This window comes from Elephas maximus, chromosome 2, assembly GCF_024166365.1.
Source record: "Elephas maximus indicus isolate mEleMax1 chromosome 2, mEleMax1 primary haplotype, whole genome shotgun sequence".
NCBI classification, from domain to species: Eukaryota; Metazoa; Chordata; class Mammalia; order Proboscidea; family Elephantidae; genus Elephas; species Elephas maximus.
This window is the reverse complement of record NC_064820.1, coordinates 66,898,282-66,918,481: the sequence shown is the minus strand read 5'-3', so window position 1 is coordinate 66,918,481 and position 20,200 is coordinate 66,898,282. Positions and strand designations below refer to the sequence as shown.

The 20,200-nt window shown below is 34.0% G+C and overlaps 1 protein-coding gene across 3 annotated transcripts in view; it reads right to left on the bottom strand.

The window, feature by feature from the left end:
* The window catches only part of KIF2A (kinesin family member 2A), a 79,731-nt gene that overhangs the window by 17,746 nt on the left and 41,785 nt on the right, over positions 1–20,200 (bottom strand). For 2 of the 3 annotated variants that reach the window (XM_049864153.1, XM_049864143.1), the window contains exons 6-16: positions 19,566–19,666; positions 13,201–13,296; positions 11,140–11,194; positions 10,576–10,738; positions 8,482–8,572; positions 8,284–8,347; positions 7,628–7,719; positions 7,287–7,429; positions 6,760–6,964; positions 5,959–6,069; positions 4,899–4,966 (exon numbers count right to left, since the gene is read on the bottom strand). In XM_049864153.1, coding sequence (XP_049720110.1) covers positions 4,899–4,966; positions 5,959–6,069; positions 6,760–6,964; positions 7,287–7,429; positions 7,628–7,719; positions 8,284–8,347; positions 8,482–8,572; positions 10,576–10,738; positions 11,140–11,194; positions 13,201–13,296; positions 19,566–19,666 — 1,189 coding nt within the window. Of the gene's footprint in view, positions 1–414; positions 529–4,898; positions 4,967–5,958; positions 6,070–6,759; positions 6,965–7,286; positions 7,430–7,627; positions 7,720–8,283; positions 8,348–8,481; positions 8,573–10,575; positions 10,739–11,139; positions 11,195–13,200; positions 13,297–19,565; positions 19,667–20,200 lie in introns of all 3 variants that reach the window. The other variant, XM_049864163.1, reaches the window with a different exon arrangement.

Sequence of the window (20,200 nt, the reverse complement as noted above, 5' to 3'; positions counted from 1 at the left end):
TTTACCTGTTATACTTAAATTTACACATTTGGGTAAGGGTACGCTTTCTATGTTAAGAGGATACTTGTTATTTGCTGGCAGACAAGGAAAATTATAAGATCACACAGAATAAAGGTAAACTTCATTTTAAACATAACACTTTAACTTTTAGTGATAAATACACAAAAGTGATATCATCCTTGAAATATATAAAGGCAAACAGGAAGCCTAAATACTAAATCAACAGCTTAAAGCAAAAAAATTAATAAAGTACATAAAAATGCAGATCATGCAGTACAACCACCACCTGCCAAATGCAATGGAAATGAAAAATAAAATGGCTCAGGACAAAAGAAGTAAATAAAATGTTTTATACACAACACAATTCAAAAGAAACTGTTAGAATAAACATCTTATATATAGAATGAAGTAGACCTGGTAATCGAAGGAGAAAAGTCGTCATACTCATAAGAAGGAGAGAGATCAGGGCGACTGCCACTACCCTGTGAGAAGGGAATGTCTGATGGACTAATTCCAAACTCCTTTACTCTGCAGCACCAAAACAGCAACAAATTAAAAGAAAACGCTCTTGTAAAAACAGCAATGTACATTTCAAGTTTTCATTTAGTATTCATTTTAATTTGTTTAGAAAGAAAATCAATACTGTTGTGATTTAATGTATTTAGATTATTCATCCCCTGGCCTTACAGTCCCAAATCCTTCCTTCCTTTCTATTTTCCCCTTGTCTCATAATTCTACCTGGAAGTTTAACTCGGCTATCGTCTAAATTTGAAATGCCCCTTATATTTAACTACATGACCATTCAATCTATTTCCTCCTGCAGTTGATACCATGAATATTCTGTTTATTAGCATTAGTATGTCATCCAGACTCTTGCAGTCTCTTCAACATGACCCAGGAGAATTAAGCCTCAATGTCTTAAAGGCATCCATTGTTTGTAATGAACTAACTTCTCCCCTATTCATCCAGAAAGGTACCAACTATGAAGCATCCTTAAGAGAACTGAGAGAATTGTCAGTTACTTACACAATTTTGTGTTTGGTGATTTAGATGAAGAACCCTGGTTAAGAAAGTTGCCTAAGCCTTTGGCAATAAAATTTAAATTGCTTTTGCTACCATCCATAATAGTTTTACTTAGCCAAATTATGGCGTTTCTGTTCCCATCTTTGTGATTCCCTATGTTGCTTTTTGGCCAACCCCATTTCACAATAGTAGGCAACATTTATCAAGTGCTGGCCGGGTATTATGACTAGCAATTTTTAGGCGTTATGTTATTTAATCCTTATAAAAACCTTGTGATATTATTATCTCCATTTCATAGATGAGAAAACTAGCTCAGAGAAATAAAGTCTCTCTTACCCCAGGTCATTCAATGAGAATATGGCAGACCCAAGGATCAGCTCTAGGTATGAGTACAAACCCCATGCTATTTAACCACCTCAATATACTAAGCATATTGTTTCCCTCCTCACTTCTCTCAGGATGAGCTATAAGAAATTTCTGTTTTTATAAGTAAAAAATAGTCAAATACCAATACTTTTGCATAATTCAAACTAATATATTTCTTCTACTTACAATCTTTCTCTGACCTATTAGTATTTACTGTCAAAGGCTCAATACTAGATTCATCTGCCATTCATCTTTTATAATCACTTTATAAAGCTTTTTCATGAAACATGTTAACAAATCTAAATTTCTAATACTGACTTAACTCTTTTTACTCCCAATCCCATTTCTTACCTGCTTCAGAATCTCCTAATTTAGACAGTCCATTACTTCCTATTTACACATTTTTCCTCTATTCAAAGCCCTACTGCTCAAGAGTATATACAAGAATTAGAGTCTTCAAATATGCCCTTAAAAAAACTCTTAAATCACTCTTGCATCCAAAATCCAATCATTCTAACTTCTTCCATTACCCAAAAATAATCCTCTCTGATTCAGGATAAAAACCCACCCATTGCCATCAAGTCAATTCCGACTCATAATGACCTTATAGGACAGAGAAGAACTGCCCCACAGAGCTTCCAAGGTGCGGCTGGTGGATTCAAACTGCCAACTTTTTGGTTAGCAGCCAAGCTCTTAACCACTATGCCACCGGGGCTCCTCTGATTCAGAATAGAGGCTACTATTTGATTTTTTAAACACATCTTGGACTTGTTTTGCCTAGAGACAAACCACTCCTTCCACTCTGAAAGTTTCTCCCACTACTCTCCTCTAAAATATCTCAATTTTGTCATCTGATTACAAATTGACTTGTCACCTTATTGAAATCAATATATATTACTATAAATAATTTCCCAACTCCCACAAGCCACTTCTAAAGTATACGATTCTAAGAATTCAAAAGAATACTGTTTTCACATCTAACTTAATTTTTAAAACCAAATTGCTAACTAAAATAACAATAGGAATAATTACTAATACACTTAATGTATTCCACACACCGTGCTAAACATTTTACAGAGATCATCTTTTATCCGCAAAACAATGCTTTAAGATAGACATGATTACTAATCTTCAGATTTTAAAGGTGAGAAAGCTGAGGCACAGAGAAGTTAAGGAATCTTCCTGAGGCCCTGTTGCCACTAACTGGTGAAGCAAGTATTAAAAGGCATTTTGACTTGATAACTAAAACTCTTCAATCACTATTCTGAGTGTTAAAAAGCAAAGAATTTTAAACACTAGAGATATAACCAATTTCCCAAAAGTGTATAAATTTTAATACTAGCATAACCTCAAAATGCACATTCAAAATAAATGTTTATCCATTTCCATGATAAGACAACCAACAAAGCTTAATTTTTAAATTTGATGCATGTGGGTATGTTATTCAGAATTATTAAAACAGGAGAAAATTTTGACCAGTTTTCTACATGGCCTAAATAGGGGGAGATAGATTTAATATTAAAGAGGAACAACTTCTGCCTGACTGTTTAAAAATAGTGAGACAGAATTATTTGTCCCAGATGGTCAGCCATATTATAAGTGAATTATATTATGATAACAAATCAGAACATTTTACATGGACCTAAATGAACTAGAGGAATGGCCAGATACAGTATTTTCACAATATTTGAGAGGTTTCATAACATGGAGGGTTTTTGTTTATTTTACTTTAACCCTAATTTAATTTTCACTCTTCACGAAGCTGTATCACATTCTCAAAACTTCATCTTATTAATGAAACAAGTAGTTGAAATATACCACCACCACCTAGGAAAAATTCAACATGAAACTGTGTTCTTCTAAATTTTACAACATGTCAAGATTCTACCGTACTAAACTGGTCCTCATCTCTCCCATGACAATTTTGGAAGTTTTGTGTAGACACAAGCATTTTAATGTTAAAATACACCATACCAAAATGTCCGTTAAAAGTAATACAATAAGCCTTTGCAGCTATGAACTTATAATTCAAAGTTTAAAAAGGATTAAATTTAGAAAATAATTAAAATTCTATTACATTTTAAAAGAAGCTATTATATTTTAATGCCTTTTTACAAAATGTCAACAGGTTTATACTTTCCAACAGTTTTTATCATTAAAAAAAAATATTCCGGACCACAACCACCACAGCTTCTACCAGACTGAATCCAGTACAAATAGATGGTGCTCAGCTACCACCACCAACTGCTCTGACAAGGATCGCAGTAGAGGATCCTGGATAGAGCTAGAGAAAAATGTAGAACAAAATTCAAACTCAACAATAACAAAAAAAAAGACCAGGCTTACTATTCTGACAAGACACTGCAGAAAACTTGAGAGAATGGTCCCCGTATCTCAGTAATAGTCACTGCCGAGGTTTACCCATCAGCCAAAGATTCAGGCCCATAAAAACAAAATGAGGCCAAATGGGCGTATGAGCCCAGGGGCAAGGACAAGAAGGCAGGAGGGGACAGGAAAGCCGCTAATGGGGAACCCAAGGTAAAGAAGGGGCTAGTGTTGACATGTCGTGGCGTTGGCAACAGATGTCACAAAATAATTTGTGTATTAATTGCTTAATGAGAAACTAGTTTGGTCTGTAAACCTTCATCTAAATTAAAAAAAAAAAATCTTCAGTTGAAACAAATGCAAAACACAGAAGAATAAAGGATATGATTTAATTTATGTAAAGTTCAAATATAGCTACATGATATTGCTCAGGCATGCACTTGTAGGTAGTAAAACAATTTTTAAAAAGAGAAAAAAGAAAAATTATTTCATACAAGTCAGGACAGTGGTTACATCATGACAGGAATTGATGGATTTGGGCATATTATTCATGATTTGTAAAGGGGCACACTAATGATCAGGAAGGGGACCTTCTGGTGGCTGGCAATGTTCTATGTCCTGATCTGGTGACGAGAGTTTTTACTTTATAGGTATTCATTAAATTGTTCATTAATGTCTTGGATGCGTTTCTGTATACATTTTGGAAAAAGGCTAAAAATAAAATTTCCATAATGATTAAAAGAAAGAAATAGGACAAATTCTTGTGTTCAGTAAAATTAAGAGAATCTCCACACTAGAAATGGATTACAAAGAGGAATTTTATCTCTAAGTTCAAGTTACAAATGTACTGACTTAGAGTCTTAATAAGAGAATTTACATGTGATTTAAATGTAATACAATATTATGAAATATAACTTTGTGAAATGAAAAGAATATCATTTTCTAGGATAGAAAGACTAATCCTACTAAAGATATCAATCCCCTCCCAAATTATACAACACAGTTTCAAATATTTTTAGAACTTGACAAAATGATTCTAAATATCATCTTAAAGAATAACACACAAAAAATTTTTTGGAAAATTTAAAGAACAATGCAGTGAGATTTGCCTTATCACATATTAAATCATACTCTATATGACTCTATTTGCTTCAAATTTCAAAATGGAGAACCATCTCTCATACCTATTTGCGTATCTTAATGTATTAAGAGTATTTTCACAGGATGCCATCCCTGGAGAGATTGTGGCAATCTATGGGAGAAAAATTCAAAGGTAAAGAAAACATTATAAATGATCAAAACGACAACACCGACATATAGTTCATTCCGGTCTTAACACTGATATCTAAAAATAAAGATTAATGATATCTGAACTTCAAGATAATTTGCTATCTCACGGTCATGATTAGATTAATTACAAACTTCGGTTAAAACAAACAACTCTCTGAAGGTACCAGAAAATAATCAAATCCTGGCAGAAAATGGAGGAGGTCAACACCTAGAAGAAGGGAAGAGCACAAATTGACTGGCCACCCCCTCCTCTTATTTTTTTTGCAGCTTTTTGCCTGAGGGCAAACTTGACAACAAAAACTTGATTAGAAAATTGCAGTAGTATTTGGTTAAAAAACCAAAGGACAGAGTTGGGGAGAGGAGCCAACTACTGTAGCTGAAGTGAAGGGAAAAGTCCAGAAAGGTGAGAACAGCAAATGAGGGATCTCAAAGTCTACATATTAACTATTCACTGCCCAAATCTCTGGCTGACCCCCAAACTAGAACTCCAAACAACATAGCTAAGTCTAAAAGAAGTAAACAGAGATTTAATTTCAGTTGTAGACTACTGCAGAGGAAATAAGAGTTTGAAGTTTAGCTGAGTGAGCTGTCGTTTAAAACAAAACAAAAAATCAATCATCTTCACAAGAACAGAATTGAGTCTCTATAATGTATTCATTCATAATGTCCAAAATTTCTAGACATACAAAGAAAAAGGAAAGTGTGACCCATACTCAAGAAAAAAGACAATCAATGGTGACCAAGGCTCAGGAAGCCCCAGATGTTGGAACTAGCTGAATGCATGACAACTGTAATATAATCCTCTCCATCACACTCACAGGGACCTCATCTTAAGTATCACTATATGTCTTAAAATAAAAGATTCAAATGATTGTCAATATATGTCATAATTTTCCCACAAATGCTGTATATGGTCATTCCCTTGGGAAAAAAACAAAACCAAAAATAACTTACCATGCAGGTGCGGGAGTTCTCACCTATGAATGAATCTCTCAACACTTGAGTGAGTTTGCTTGCTCGGAAAGGAGTGTGAGGTTTATTTCTACCTAAGGCTCTGATGCACTCCTGAAAACGAAGAAAGTAAGTCTCAGATTAGGCCTCTTATAAAGAGTAATCTTAATTAACATTTTTAAAGGTGTCTCTGACCAGCTCTGAAAATTCTACTAAAAGTTTTATAGCTTATGAAAGATGTTCCCGTAAGCCCTAATTCAAGAAAATGAAAAAACAATAACAACAAAAACCCTAGATCATTATTCCAAAAGATGCTTATGGAGGCTCTGACTAGTATTTAGCAGTGACAGGCAATAACTAAAATCTTAAGCTTTTAAAGTGGCAATCCAAAAGAAAAAGCACAATATACTTTATTACAGTTCTTCCAACCTTTGGTTTTCTACTTAAGAAACAGATATACAGCCTGGCCTAACTTTTTGAAAGTTGTTCCACATTTTTTCTGAGAAGCTATTTCTTAGCTCAGTTCTGTGGTTCCTTGCCCTCCTTAATCAGAGTCTGACTAATTACGGTCCTTTGGAATCTCCCTCAGTAGCCTGTCAACTCACAGATCCCTTAGCTACTCTAACCTAAAATGAATGAATAATGTGTGCAAAGAAAAATACTGGGTGCAATATAAATCTACAGCTAAATATAAACTAAATTTTGATAGCCTCTCTTACACACTGGACAAAACAAATATTCTCATTTTGTGGCTGAGTAAACAATAAAAGAGAAAGACCTTTTACAATAAAATGTTTAATTTACCTTGAGTGCTAAAAGGCTTTTATTAATTTCAGCACCTTCAAGCCTAGTTTGCCTGTCTGCACTCGAAGTATCAGCTCCTCTTTCATTTCCAGCCAAATCAATGAGAGAAAATTTGCCATGTAGTTTTCCTTTCCTCCTAAGAATAATCTGAAACACTGCATGGCTCCGAGATGAATGCGCATTTGCAGATGTCTGACCGGATGTTCTACAATGTGATTAAGGAAATTTTGACATATGACCACTTCGATGTACATATTCATATTGCAGTATTTTCATTAAAAAAAGTTTCATCATTTAAATACAAAAGAAAGATTTTGAGCTAACAATACTTTCAATTTGTAGTATGATATCCATATAATAGATGTCGCTCAAACGTTACATGTACAACTTAAGTTTTTATGAACAAAGATTTCTACTTCCAAGGTGCACTGACTAACACCTTCATTTTGTTGTTATACTATATCAAGGAATCTAAGACTGATTAGGAAATTAAGTTTCCCTTTCTTAATTAAAATGAGAAAATTTACCTGCAACTGTTGCCTATGTCAATGAGTTTCAGAACATCTTCAACACATTTGACTTCCCGTTCCTGTAATCCCACCACTTGAACCTGCTGTTTTCCATCTTCTAGCACTCTTAATTTTGTTTTCCTGTTCAGCAAGTCAAACACCTGCAAAAAACCATGTTAAATTAGCTAACTAGTTTTTCAGAAAAGAAAGAATCAGTTCTAAAAAATGAGTCAAAGGCTGAAATTTTTAAATTTATAGTAATGCTCAACATTAAAGCTGAAAAGTTCCAAAGCACATTTTAAAAAATCTCCTAACAAATTTTAATAAAATATTCCAGTACACATAAAAAATTTACTTACTTTTCCACTATAAATTTCAAAAAAGGTTGCATATACTTGAAGTTCTAATTTCTTATAGTTTGGCTTCTTTAGCATTAAAAAGACATCTCGTGCTGTCAAGAATTTCAAATACAGAAAATTGTTAAGGTAATAGATATCTTTTAAAAGCAATTCAAATTTCTTCTTTTTAGAGAAGTTAATGTCTTGAATGAAAATAGCAAAAATGAAAATAAAGACTGAAGTTAATTTTAAAACAAGACTAGTAATTGTTTTTGTTTACATTTTTTAAGGTCCAGATGTACTTCTTTCACATTCCAAAAAAGCATGCTACTACTTACTCTTCTAAATAGCATAAAATTATAACTGGTTATAATAAGGTTACTCTTGTAACCATACGAAACATAACTTCTCACAATTCAACTGTTCAACAACAAATACCCCGACAATGTGCCAGATTACACTGTCACAAATATAATCATGATTTCTGTCTCCAAAAGCTTAATCCCATAGTTCTTTTCAAGCAATCTGGTAACCTGTAATTAATATGATGTGCAGTAAGTATAGTATTTGCGGGTGCTCTTAAAAACCTGGACAATATTTCCAAAAGTCTTATTTCAAAGCCACCTGAATAAAATCCAGTGAGAATATTGCAAACTATATGTAAAAACAACAGTTACCTGCTAATGCATAAATGCCTTTAGAACAATCTTGATTCTTTCCTGAAAAGTCACCACCCATAGTCTATATATTAAAAAGAAAATAAACATTAATAGCTGTTATTCAGGAAAAAGTCTTAAGAATTGAGGTCTTAGAATTAAGTTATAAGAAAAATAACGTAGCTTCACACCAGGAAGTAACTTCAGTGAATTACTTACATGGGTTTTTCCACTTCCAGTTTGCCCATAAGCAAAGCATGTAGCCATTCCTCTTTCAAATATAGTTTCCACTAGTGGTCTAGCTGTAAACCTTAAAATTAAATGCATCTGTCAGAATTTGCTGTCAATATTTAAGTTAAACAGACAACAACACTAATACCAAGTCTTACAAGCCACAACTGAACCCAATAGTTTATGGAAAATATTAATTAACTATATTCCAGAATTGTTTAAAGCATATTTAAAGCATATGATTTCATGCAATAATTCCAAAACAATGGTTAACAATGGTGATGGGCAAAATAAAAATATTAACTGAGTTATGACTTACATAGAGGAAAGTGGGAAAAGTTTTAAGAAATAATAAAAAAACAGTAATATTAACAAGGCAAGTAAGACATGTATGATGAAACCAAATATTCCTCCTCCTCCAAAAAAAAAAGGATCCCCTTAAAATTTCAATCAAAACAGAATCAAGAAAGTGATAATTTCAATAGAGAAAAGCTATTGGAGGAAAAAAAAAACTTGCAAAAATGTTCTCTTGACTATTTAAGAGAAAAATGATTAAGATTTGCTGGAATGTGGACAAGTAATTTTTACATATAGGAAAAGAATATAAATTATGTTTGTAAGATTTTGAGTTCTGAGTTGACAGTCTTGACTCAGAAAAAGGATGACAAAATACTATGGCTGTGTGAATTATTTTTCAATCGTGTTGGTACAATCCACCAATACAGTCAAAAAAGAAGGGGGGCAGGGGGGACAACAAATACTTCTTCATTGAGCAGAGCACTGAAAAGTATGATAAGAAACAAATCTATGTTTTCTACAGGCTTTAACATAATGTAAGTGGAACACTGTATATAGTTCTGCTGATTTTTTAAGGATACAGTAAAACTAAAGAATACAGAAAAAAAGGAGAAGTTCTGATTAAACAGAATTAGAAACGAGTCTGCATCTGCAGGGCAATTAGACAAAAGTATGTGTAACTTCTCAATCTAACAAAGTTAAGGATAAGATTAATACTGGCATACATATAGGGTGAGACAAAGTGTTTACTAAATCTAGCAAGTAGACAGAGATATACCTTAATTTATAATGATTTCTTGAAAATGATTATGGAAGTCAAACAAGTATTTTATGAGGCAGGAATGAAAGCAGAGGAGGGAGTGAGGGGGAAGAGAAGACTGTTCTCAGAAAGCTAAAAAATATTATCCAATTTAAAACCATAATTCCCTTTTTAAACACATTCTTCACAAAATTTCTAGTATTTCATATGTTCTTTAACTTTGTTCACTTTCCTTACAACTGAACTCTCAGTTTACTACCTTAAAGCCAATGAAGTTGGTCTCAACAGTTTCATTCTTAATACCTTCAATTCTTAGTAGTCTTAATAACTGTTTAATTTTCTTACATCCAGTCATTTTTATATGATAAAAGGGCAACAAAACAGAGCATTGAAATAGTTGCAAAGATAGTTCTATATAGGTTAAGATAGCAATGATGCTAAACTTGTTAGAAATATTTGGTAACTGATGCATGAACATGTATACTGGGCATAAAAATTTGGGATATCAAAGTATAATACATGTAAGTTTGTACTGTTTATAAACTGAATACATGACCTTATAAGAATTTCATGCACTAAAACTATCCCAAAGCTTTTGGATGATAAAAATTAGGAAGATACAAGTAGATTTACAGAACTTACCAAGTATTTTCAAAATTTTTTAATAGTACAAAGAATTAAAAGTGAAAGACAAAAGTCCCTCTCACCACACCCCATTCCCAAAGGTAACAGAAATGTTAACATTTTCTAGACATGGAAATTTCTTATCCATAAATATGGCATGTGTGCATGTGTGTATAATATGTAAAATAAATTAGTAATGAAAAGTAATTTTTGGAAGCACTAAAGAGAACAAGTCTTAATATTCATACAGCATTTATTATATTTTCTTCTTTGTTTAAACTCAGAATGAAAGAGTAATACACTTCTGGAGAGATATGCTGAAATCAATGTAAATTTTACGGTAGTGATAAATGAATGCAAGGTATAAGAACGAAGTTCTGATTCAAAAGGAATTTACCTACCTGTAAACCATTTCATTAGGAGCTGAGTCATCAAAGGCATAATCAAAACGAAATGTTTGGTTTTCTAGGTACCTTGTTAAATCTACTTTTTGTTTTGGCTCATGTACCATCACAACATCTTTACTAGGGATTGTGATTACATCAAGATCTTTCATTTGCGTTTCTAAAAGAATAAATGAAAATCAATGTCCAGTAATTTGCACAGCATTTGAATTAATGTACAAAAATAATTTTAAGTAGTAAGAATTTAGATAAAAGTAATCAGTTTTTAAACATAAAGATATGCCCACAGATATGCTATTCAATAAGACAAAATATCTCAACAATGAAGTTAAAAAAAAAAAAAATTAAGATTTCTGTGAAGCAAGAACCAAGAATGGCAATGACTCAAAGTAACAACAAATCAATAAATATAGCCATAGAAATCTACCTAATGGTTATGTACAAATGAAAGAAAACGATATATATCTAACTCTTTCAAACCAATGTAATTTATGCAACTATCAAGATACATTACAAATAAGATAAAATTAATCTTTTATTACAACTCATTAAGCATCATACCTTTTTTATTGAGCGGTCGTTTCCTTACACAAACACATATTCTGTGTTCATCAATCTATGAAAAATATTTTAGTGATTATCAGCGGTAACAAAATATGGAAAAATCAATCATGCAATATTTCCTCCAGTGGTTTTAGGAATTTATGCATAACATAAATATGATAAGCAAACTTAGAAAACAAATTAGCTCACACAACTTTTAATGGTGTTACACACAATTATTTCTAAAACTCTGAGTGCAATAGACACTTGTTTATTTTGTTATTTGGTAAACCATCAACCTTAGTAAATAACTTTACAGAGGGTCTGGTACTACTGTTGTTCTTAGGAGCATAAGGTTCATGTTTAAGAAGCTATCTTACGTTTTTCAACGAATAATTAGTGTATACAACTATTTGTTGAACTTGGTAGTACCGTGTACAACAGATGTAAAAATTTCTACCAAGTGGTCTATTTTCAGGTTGATTATAGGGAAAGTTGTCAGCAAAGGTAACCATAGGCAAGAAACATAATTTCCAAAGGATTACTAAGCAAAATAATTTATACGATTTTATAAATGTGCCAATTCTTACACATCAATATTTCTTCATAAGATGTATGTTCTCAATACCTGGCTCCTTTTAATAATAGAATAAATATCAAAAAGCAAGGATGGGAAAACTATAAACTACAGGCCCAATCTGGCCCACTACCTGCTTTTGTAAAGTCTTACTGGAACACAGTCACACCCCTTCATTTATGTATTGTCTATGGCTGCTTTTGCACTACAGTGGCAGAAGTGAATAGCTGGGACAGAGATCCCACAACCCAGAAAGCCAAATATATATTTACTATCAGGTCATTTCAGAGTTTGCAAATTCCTCTCCAAAACAATGAGCTCAGATGTAATAGGTTAAACACATGGAGGGGTATCAAGGCCTAAAATATACGGAATACAAGTGTTAAACGATTCTCTTAAATTCCATATAATACATCGGTCTAACAGAAACATATCTTGCATAACCAATGTTGTTGTTGTTAAGTGCTGTTGAGACAATTTTAACTCCTAGTGACCTCATGTGATGTAAGAGAACTGCCCCAAAGAGTTTTCTTGGCTGTAATCTTTATGGGAGCAGATCACCAGGTTTCTCCTGTAGAGCCACTGGGTGGGGGTTTGAACCGCCAACCTATCAGTTAGCAGGCAAACACTTCAGCATTTGTGCCATCAGAGCTCCTTGTGTAACCAATAAACCAAAACTCAAACCCACTGCTGTCGAGTCAATTCCGACTCATAGTGACCCCACAGGGTTTCCAAGGCTGTAAATCTCTACGGAAGCAGACTGCCGTATCTTTCTCCTGCAGAGCTGCTGGTGGTTTCAAACCATAATCTTTTAACCACTGGGCCACTGGGGCTCCTGTGTAATCCATACCTTCTGTAAACATTACGTTAGATGGGTTATTTTTCCCAAGTACCAAATACTCGCAAAAGTATTCTCTGTCCAATAAATTCTCATTCTTCAACAAAGAGGAGTTGAGTAATGGGACAGCAGAACATTTGTCAAGCACTAGGTTTCTGGTCTATGGCAGCCCTCGATAACTATCATTTTAAAAGCCAGGATAACATTTATTTCACTTATTTTAAAATAACAAATCAATTAATAGTAAAGTTCATTGGAATGATGGTGGGATCTATAGCCCAAACCTGGAACTGAGAAAATACACCTGGAAATGAGATCAAGGTGTAAGTGAGGATCGGAAAGGAAACAGAAGATTGTTGTCTTCTGACAACAATCACTTTTACTGTGGCTCTGCCCTTCCAGAGACAGGGAGGCTTGCTTTGAAAAGGACATCTCTGTGGAGAGCATGTCTGACATATCAAATAGTGGGAGATAAACATGGATGATTTCTTGATTTTCTTCTTAAAATGTGAGGAATACACACCCATAAGGAGAGGAAGAAAATACACAACTAAATATGCTAAGAGTTTAGTGGGTATCAAACTTTTATATATACCTAAAATAAAGGTTTTTACTTGCAATATAAAAAATTCTAGAGCAATGGTTTACAAAAAAAGAATCTCACAGGATCTGCTGTCGTTAACGGTCTGTAATCCAAACTTCCTCTAAAGTCTCTGATCATGCACATAATTTCGTAATTTGGGTTTGTAGCATCAACATCCTATAAAAAGACAAAGAGAGTTTATCATTTATGGTATGATAATGCTATATGCTGCATTTATTTTTACATAGTTTGAAAATTAAAACTAATGTTGTTAGGTGCTGTCGAGTCAATTTTGACTCAAAGGGACCCTATGAGAACTTCCCATAGGGTTTTCTAGGCTGTAATCTTTACGATAAAGGAGACCTGGTAGTGCAGTGGTTAAGCACTCAGCTACGATGCAAAAGGTTGGTGGTTCGAACCCACCAGGTGCCCTGTGAGAAAAAGATATGGCAGTTGGCTTCCATAAAGATTACAGCCTTGGAAACCCAATGGAGCAGTTCTACTCTGTCCTGTAAGGTTGCTATGAGTTGGAATCGACTTGACAACAATGGATTTGGTTTTGGTTTTTAATTTTTATGAAAGCAGATTGCCAGGTTTTTCTCCTGCAGAGCTGCTGGTTGGGTTCGAAATGCCAGTCTTTCAACTAGCAGCCGAGCGCTTAAAAGCATTTGCATCACCAAACGAACAAAGAAACCAGACCTGTTGCCATCGAGTCAATTGCAACTTATAATAACCGTATAGGACTGGGTAGAACTGCCCCACAGTTTCCAAGGAGCAGCGAGTAGATTCAAACTGCCAACCTTTTGGGTAGCAGCCCATCTCTTAACCACTGTGCCACCAGGGCTCCTTAATTAATCGGATAGGTGTGTCATTTGTCACACCCAAGCCCAAATTTAAACTGAAGATGTACTAACTATAATTTAGTTTCTACGTTCAGATTTAATAACATGCTCACAAGTCACTTTCATTTTAAAAACACAATTCTGTTTGTCTACCTGTATTTTGCTAACTCCAAACCAAAGGCTCATTAAAGCCATATTTCATCTATTTCAAAAATTCATTAGTTATACGTAAACCTTAATCATCCCAGAAAAGAGAGCAAGATAGGAACAGTATTCATCTAAACCATCAACAAAGGACTCTAAAAAAACTTAAATTTTAGAAAAACTTATTTAATCAGATTCGGCTTCCAATTTTTTAATCCTTAATTCTTAAATGAAAATTTTCTTAATCCTGAAACTTAATCTAGTATTTTAACAAAGTAGAAAAATGGATTCATTTATGTTTATCTCCTTTTTCTGACCCTCTAAAAAGAGCTAATGTATGGCAACACAAGCCCCAATTGATAAAACATAGAACTTAAAAGCATAAAAAGCCAAGATCATCTTTAAAACTCAAAATTATTAAACGCTGATTGAAACTTACTGTTTTGCTTCAAAACTAAGAAAATTCAAGTTAATATACAAATGGCAATATTCAATAGCCTCTCCTAGTCATGAGTAATAAATTAATGACTATTATAAGTCAACTTTTTCATACATCATATTGAGATTCGCTTCAAATGTAACCAAATTTCAAAACTGTTACTGAGACTTTCAATCAACCTTCTTCAATTAACCAACTGTGTCAACTGATAAGCAGAACGTGAAGTGAGAAAGAAATCACAAAATGTGTAAGAACATATGAAGTACCCACAGCAAACACCAGGTGGCATCTGTGCTATATATATCAGAGGACATCTACTCTGTGTATAACTTATTTCAAAATCCATATGGTCATTCTCAGGTCGCTTTCAGATATAATAAGATTAATTCAGGGTGAATATTTATACTGGTTCCACAAGTCTGCAACATAACACCTCAACCGGTAGTTTAACACGATAAAAAGCATTTGAACATATTCCTAAATAAGGACACAATCTTGACGGTTTTATTAAGAGAAACAAGTTCTGAGAATAGATACCATCCAAGCACAATGGAGGAGGTATATATATAATTACAAAGCTTCTAATATGTGAAAATCTGTAGAGGGATAAGGAACCAGTCTTCTATGTAATTTCACCATTGCTATTAAATGGCTTTGCTACCATCTGAAGGGAATGTTGGAGGGGTACAATAGAGATCCATTTTTCACATCTAAACATTCCTACCATTGCCATCAGCTCAACTGAAAACCTCAGACAGAAAAAGAAAATTGCAATCATAAAAGCAGCAGAGATGATTACTGAGCTAGATTATGTTTAGCTAAGTTTTCACTGAGCACCTGCTATGAATCACGGGGTTGGACACCAAGGATACTACAGAAAATGAGATCAGCATGTGCCCTGATAAAGCCCAGTCAAGAGTAGGGGAAGAAAAGTTAACACTTAGAAGTAAACACGCTGTGATACAGAAACACCTAATGCAAAGAGAGCCAGGGAAGGAGATAACATCTCAGCTAAACAGGAGACAGACAGGCAAAGAAGCAAAAAGGAACAAGTAGGGAGGTAAGGGAGAAGTTACACTTCAGGCAGAGGCTTGGAAGCGTGGCTGGAGCATAAACTAAAGTGGGAGAGGCAGAGAGCAATTAAGCCTGGAGAGCTAATATAGCTATATCACACAAGGCCTTCTATGACATGCTAAGGACTCAGATACTCCTGACTCTGGTACTATTCATAACTACAGTAAAGTACCTCAGAAGGATACTCATCTAATTTACCTACTTAGAATGTAAGACTAATATAAAGAAGTATTCTAATCATTACATAAAATATAACTGATAAATGGTGTCATGAATTTATCTTTATTACATTGTGCCTTATGAATATTTTAAAATTTAGGTAAAAATGAATACTATACAAAATGTGATTGATAAATAGTCTTAGAATAAGGTGTCAGCCCAAGCAAGAAATACTGTGACTGGTTGAGCTGAGGACAGGGATCTTGCCTGATTTGCCTTTTACCAGAGGGCTAGTACTCAGTAAATGTTTGCTGAGATCTCCTCAGGATATAATAGACTGAAGAAGGTGGTGCCAGCTCAGGAAAAAGACACATTAATCCGATCTCAAGAACGGAACTCTTGAAGACTACCCAGGGTCCCTATAGCCCAATTCAGTGGTTCTTAAATTGAGTTATGTATCCTTTTGAGAATCAGTTCAAAGCAAAGTCTTCGCCAGAGAAGAAGGTGAACTCACAAACACAAAATTTTACATACTATGTTAGAGGATATAAAGACTTCAGAGTAACAGCTGGCCTATGTTATACGACAATGTCCCCTTGTAATGAAGCTTTTGTCATGTAGCTCCTTTGTAAAGAAACTATCCAAATACATGAATGTTTATATTAATTCAACTACATATCTATAACTAAATTAACTTTTGTGAAATTAACTCTGGTCAGAACACAAAAACAAAGAAAACTTATGCCCTGTCCACAAAGTATTCTATGTTAGTACTGCTAACTCCAATCAAAGAGAAAATATTTTTTAAAAAAAGATATGAAATTAACCATATCACGCTCCTACTAAGGAGCCAGGTAAAAACCACATAGTAGGCTATCTTTTGTAAACCCTGGTAGTGTAGTGGTTAAGAACTATGGCTGCTAACCAAAAGGTCGGCAGTTCAAATCCACCAGCCGCTCCTTGGAAATCCTATAGGGCAGTTCTACTCTGTCTTATAGGGTTGCTATGAGTTGGAATCGACTCAATGGCAACGGGTACGGTACAGGTAGACTATCTTTTAATATTAAGAGTATTATACAGCACAAAATTTTGCTGAAGTTCATTCAAAAGCAGCTGTAGCAGTATATCAACAGGGAACTGCCAGAAATTCAAGCTGGATTTAGAAGAGGATGTGGAACCAGGGATATCACTGCTGATGTCAGATGGATCCTGGTTGAAAGAAGAGAATACAAGAAAGATGTTTATCTGTGTTTTACTGACTATGCTAAGGCATTCAACTGTGTGGATCATAACAAATTATGGATAACATTGCCGAGAATAAGGAAGTCCAGAACACTTAATTGTGCTCATGAGGAATCTATACAAAGATCAAGAGGCAGCTTCGAACAGAACAAGGGGATACTGCATGGTTTAAAGTCAGCAAAGGTGTGCATCAGGGTTGTATCCTTTCACCATACCTATTCAATCTGTATGCTGAGCAAATGATCCAAGAAGCTGGACTGTATGAAGAGCAAGGCATCAGGGCTGGAGGAAGACTCATTAACAGCCTTTGATATGCAGATGACACAACCTTGCTTGCTGAAAGTGAAGAGAACTTGAAGCCCTTACTAATGAAGATCAAAGACCACAGCCTTCAGTATAGATTATGCCTCAACATAAACAAAACAAAAATCCTCACAACTGGACCAATAAGCCACATTATGATAAACGGAGAAAAGATTGAGGTTGTCAAGGATTTCATTTTACTTGGATCCACGATCAACACCCGTGGAAGCAGCAATCAAGAAATCAAAAGATGCACTGCACCAGGAAAACTGGCTGCAAAGAACCTCTTTAAAGTGTTGAAAAGCAAAGATGTCACCGTGAAGACTAAGGTGCACCTGACCCAAGCTAGGGTGCTTTCAATTGCTTCATATGCATGTGAAAGTTAGACAATGAATAAGGAAGACCAAAGAATTGATGTCTTTGAATTGTGGTGTTGGTGAAGAATACTGAATATACCATGGACTGTCAAAAGAAAAAACAAATCTGCCTTGGAAGAAGTACAACCAGAATGGTCCTTAGAAGCAAGGATGGCAAGACTACATCTCACATACTTTGAACCAGTTATCAGGAGGGATCAGTTCCTGGAGAAAGACATCGTGCTTGGTGAAGTAGAGGGTCAGCAAAAAAGAGGAAGACCCTGAACGAGACGGACTGACACAGTGGGTTCAACTATGGGCTCAAGCACAGCAGCAATTGTGAGGATGGCACAGGACCAGGCAGTGTTTCGTTCTGCTGTGCATAGGGTCACTATGGGTCGAAACTGCCTTGACAGCACCTAAGAATAACAACATACAGCACATATTTTATTATAAAATGTAACCTCCATTATGCTATAGTTGGGGTATGTGTTGTTAAACAGGATTTCCTGTGCTCAAACTAGAATCTTTCTAACATCTCAGATTTTAATTTAACACTGGTTTTCTGCTTTTGAAGGGAACCTAAATGAAAACTAATTTTCTTTTTTTTTTAAAGGAACCTCAAAATCTCCAAGCCTGAAGTAACCCGACAAAGGCAATATTAATACATCTAACTAATAAGACTATCGGACAGAACTACTGAGATGTTAACAAGTAATTCACTAACCGAAAGGGTTTTATATATAATTTTCATTTAGGATATAAATAAAAACTTCAGCATTTACTGAGTGCTTTCTGTGCCAGCCACCATACTACATACTTGCTCTCATACAGGTTATAGCTTATTCTAACCATATATTATATATTTTCTTTTCCTTGGTTCTCTTCAATTTGTTCCAAAGAGAAAAAATTGGCTATAATAATCTCAGTTTTCCTGGGCAAGGAAAAGGAAGGTACCAATGTGAGAAGATTAGGAAGAATGAATGAAATGTACGTTATTTATACTCTTATGTTTATACACGACAATTGTATTTTATGATCAGGATTTTATCCACCTGGAAATAGATGAGCCTAAAACATAGATGATGATTAAAAAAAAAAATCCATGATAATTAAAATTTAGGTAGTTTTATCTTGAATCACTTTAGTGTCATCTTTAAGAATGGCCACTTTACTATGAAGCAAAACTCAGGAATTACACAGAGACATGATGGTATACAGAAATCCTTTATAACATAAATAACTTTCACCCCATAAAAAGGTGTTTTTGAAAAAATATTAAGATGAACTGAACAAAATTACATATAAAAAGCTTTCTTGTTTTATAAACAACAGTTAAATATAGCTTTTCTGTGTAATAATGAAATAATCACCTATAAGGTAATTAATAATACGAGGGACAACCTCATGAGTAAGCAAACATTCAATATTTAGTATAAACACTAAGAATTTCTCCCCTTCACTGTGACATGCTGAACTTATTAACAATGGAAAAACAGTAATGAAATTAAAGTACGATCATGTACCTTAACAGAATATTTTTCTAACTGTATTTTTAGATCATTTTTAAAATTAAATGCCTATTATTCTTGAATGTTATAATATTTGCATTAAAATTCTGTAATACAATGGTTTATTATTCAAAATGGAATAAACGTTGGGGCTACCCATACACACTAAAACGTGAAAAGTACATATAATAAAAATCTGTTACGGTAACTTATTTTCACAAGAGTTCGTATTAGTCTTCAATATCTAATTTAAGGAACCATTATTAAAACTTTTAAATGAATGCCTCAACTTTTTCTTCCCAAGTCAATCAATTTCACCAACGTAGTCTAATCTTCACTTGGTGCGTAAACAAAATATATGTTTTATGTTACAAACCTGGGCTCTCTTTTCTCGAAGTTCTTGCTGTTGTAATCTCCTTTTCTCTCGTTTTTCTTGTAATTTCTCTACTTCTTTCACACAATTAGATTTTCTACGTGCTGAAAGAAAAACATATGAGCTGTAGAAGTAGTTTTCTTTTTTAGGGTGCTATACAAAAATTGTATGTATAATTTCACCATACACACACACAAAAAAGTACATAGTGACAAAGCATGCCTACAGCAACTATGTGAACTTTACTTATGAGCTGTTTTAACAAAACTAAGAACAGGACAATATACAAATAAAGAGCCAATAAAAATGACTCAAACATATTGATTGATACATGTCATCTCTTGGTTTAGAATCATAAAAATTGGAAAGGATCAAGAAACACATGAATTTCTTCTGTTACATTTGATAAATTATCATCTGGGCAAATTTTTAAATTCAAAGTAGCTGAAATACTGTTGTAATTTTACATTCAAACAAAAACGCCTTTCTTCAACAAATACAATTAAAAACTCAACAAGACTAAACAGAAAAAGAAAAAAATTAAATTTTCCACAGTGATAAAGTGACATCTGCAGTCAAGCTGGTAATTAGACTGTTTACCATTTGGGAACTCAAAAGGATGACCAAGAGAGAATACA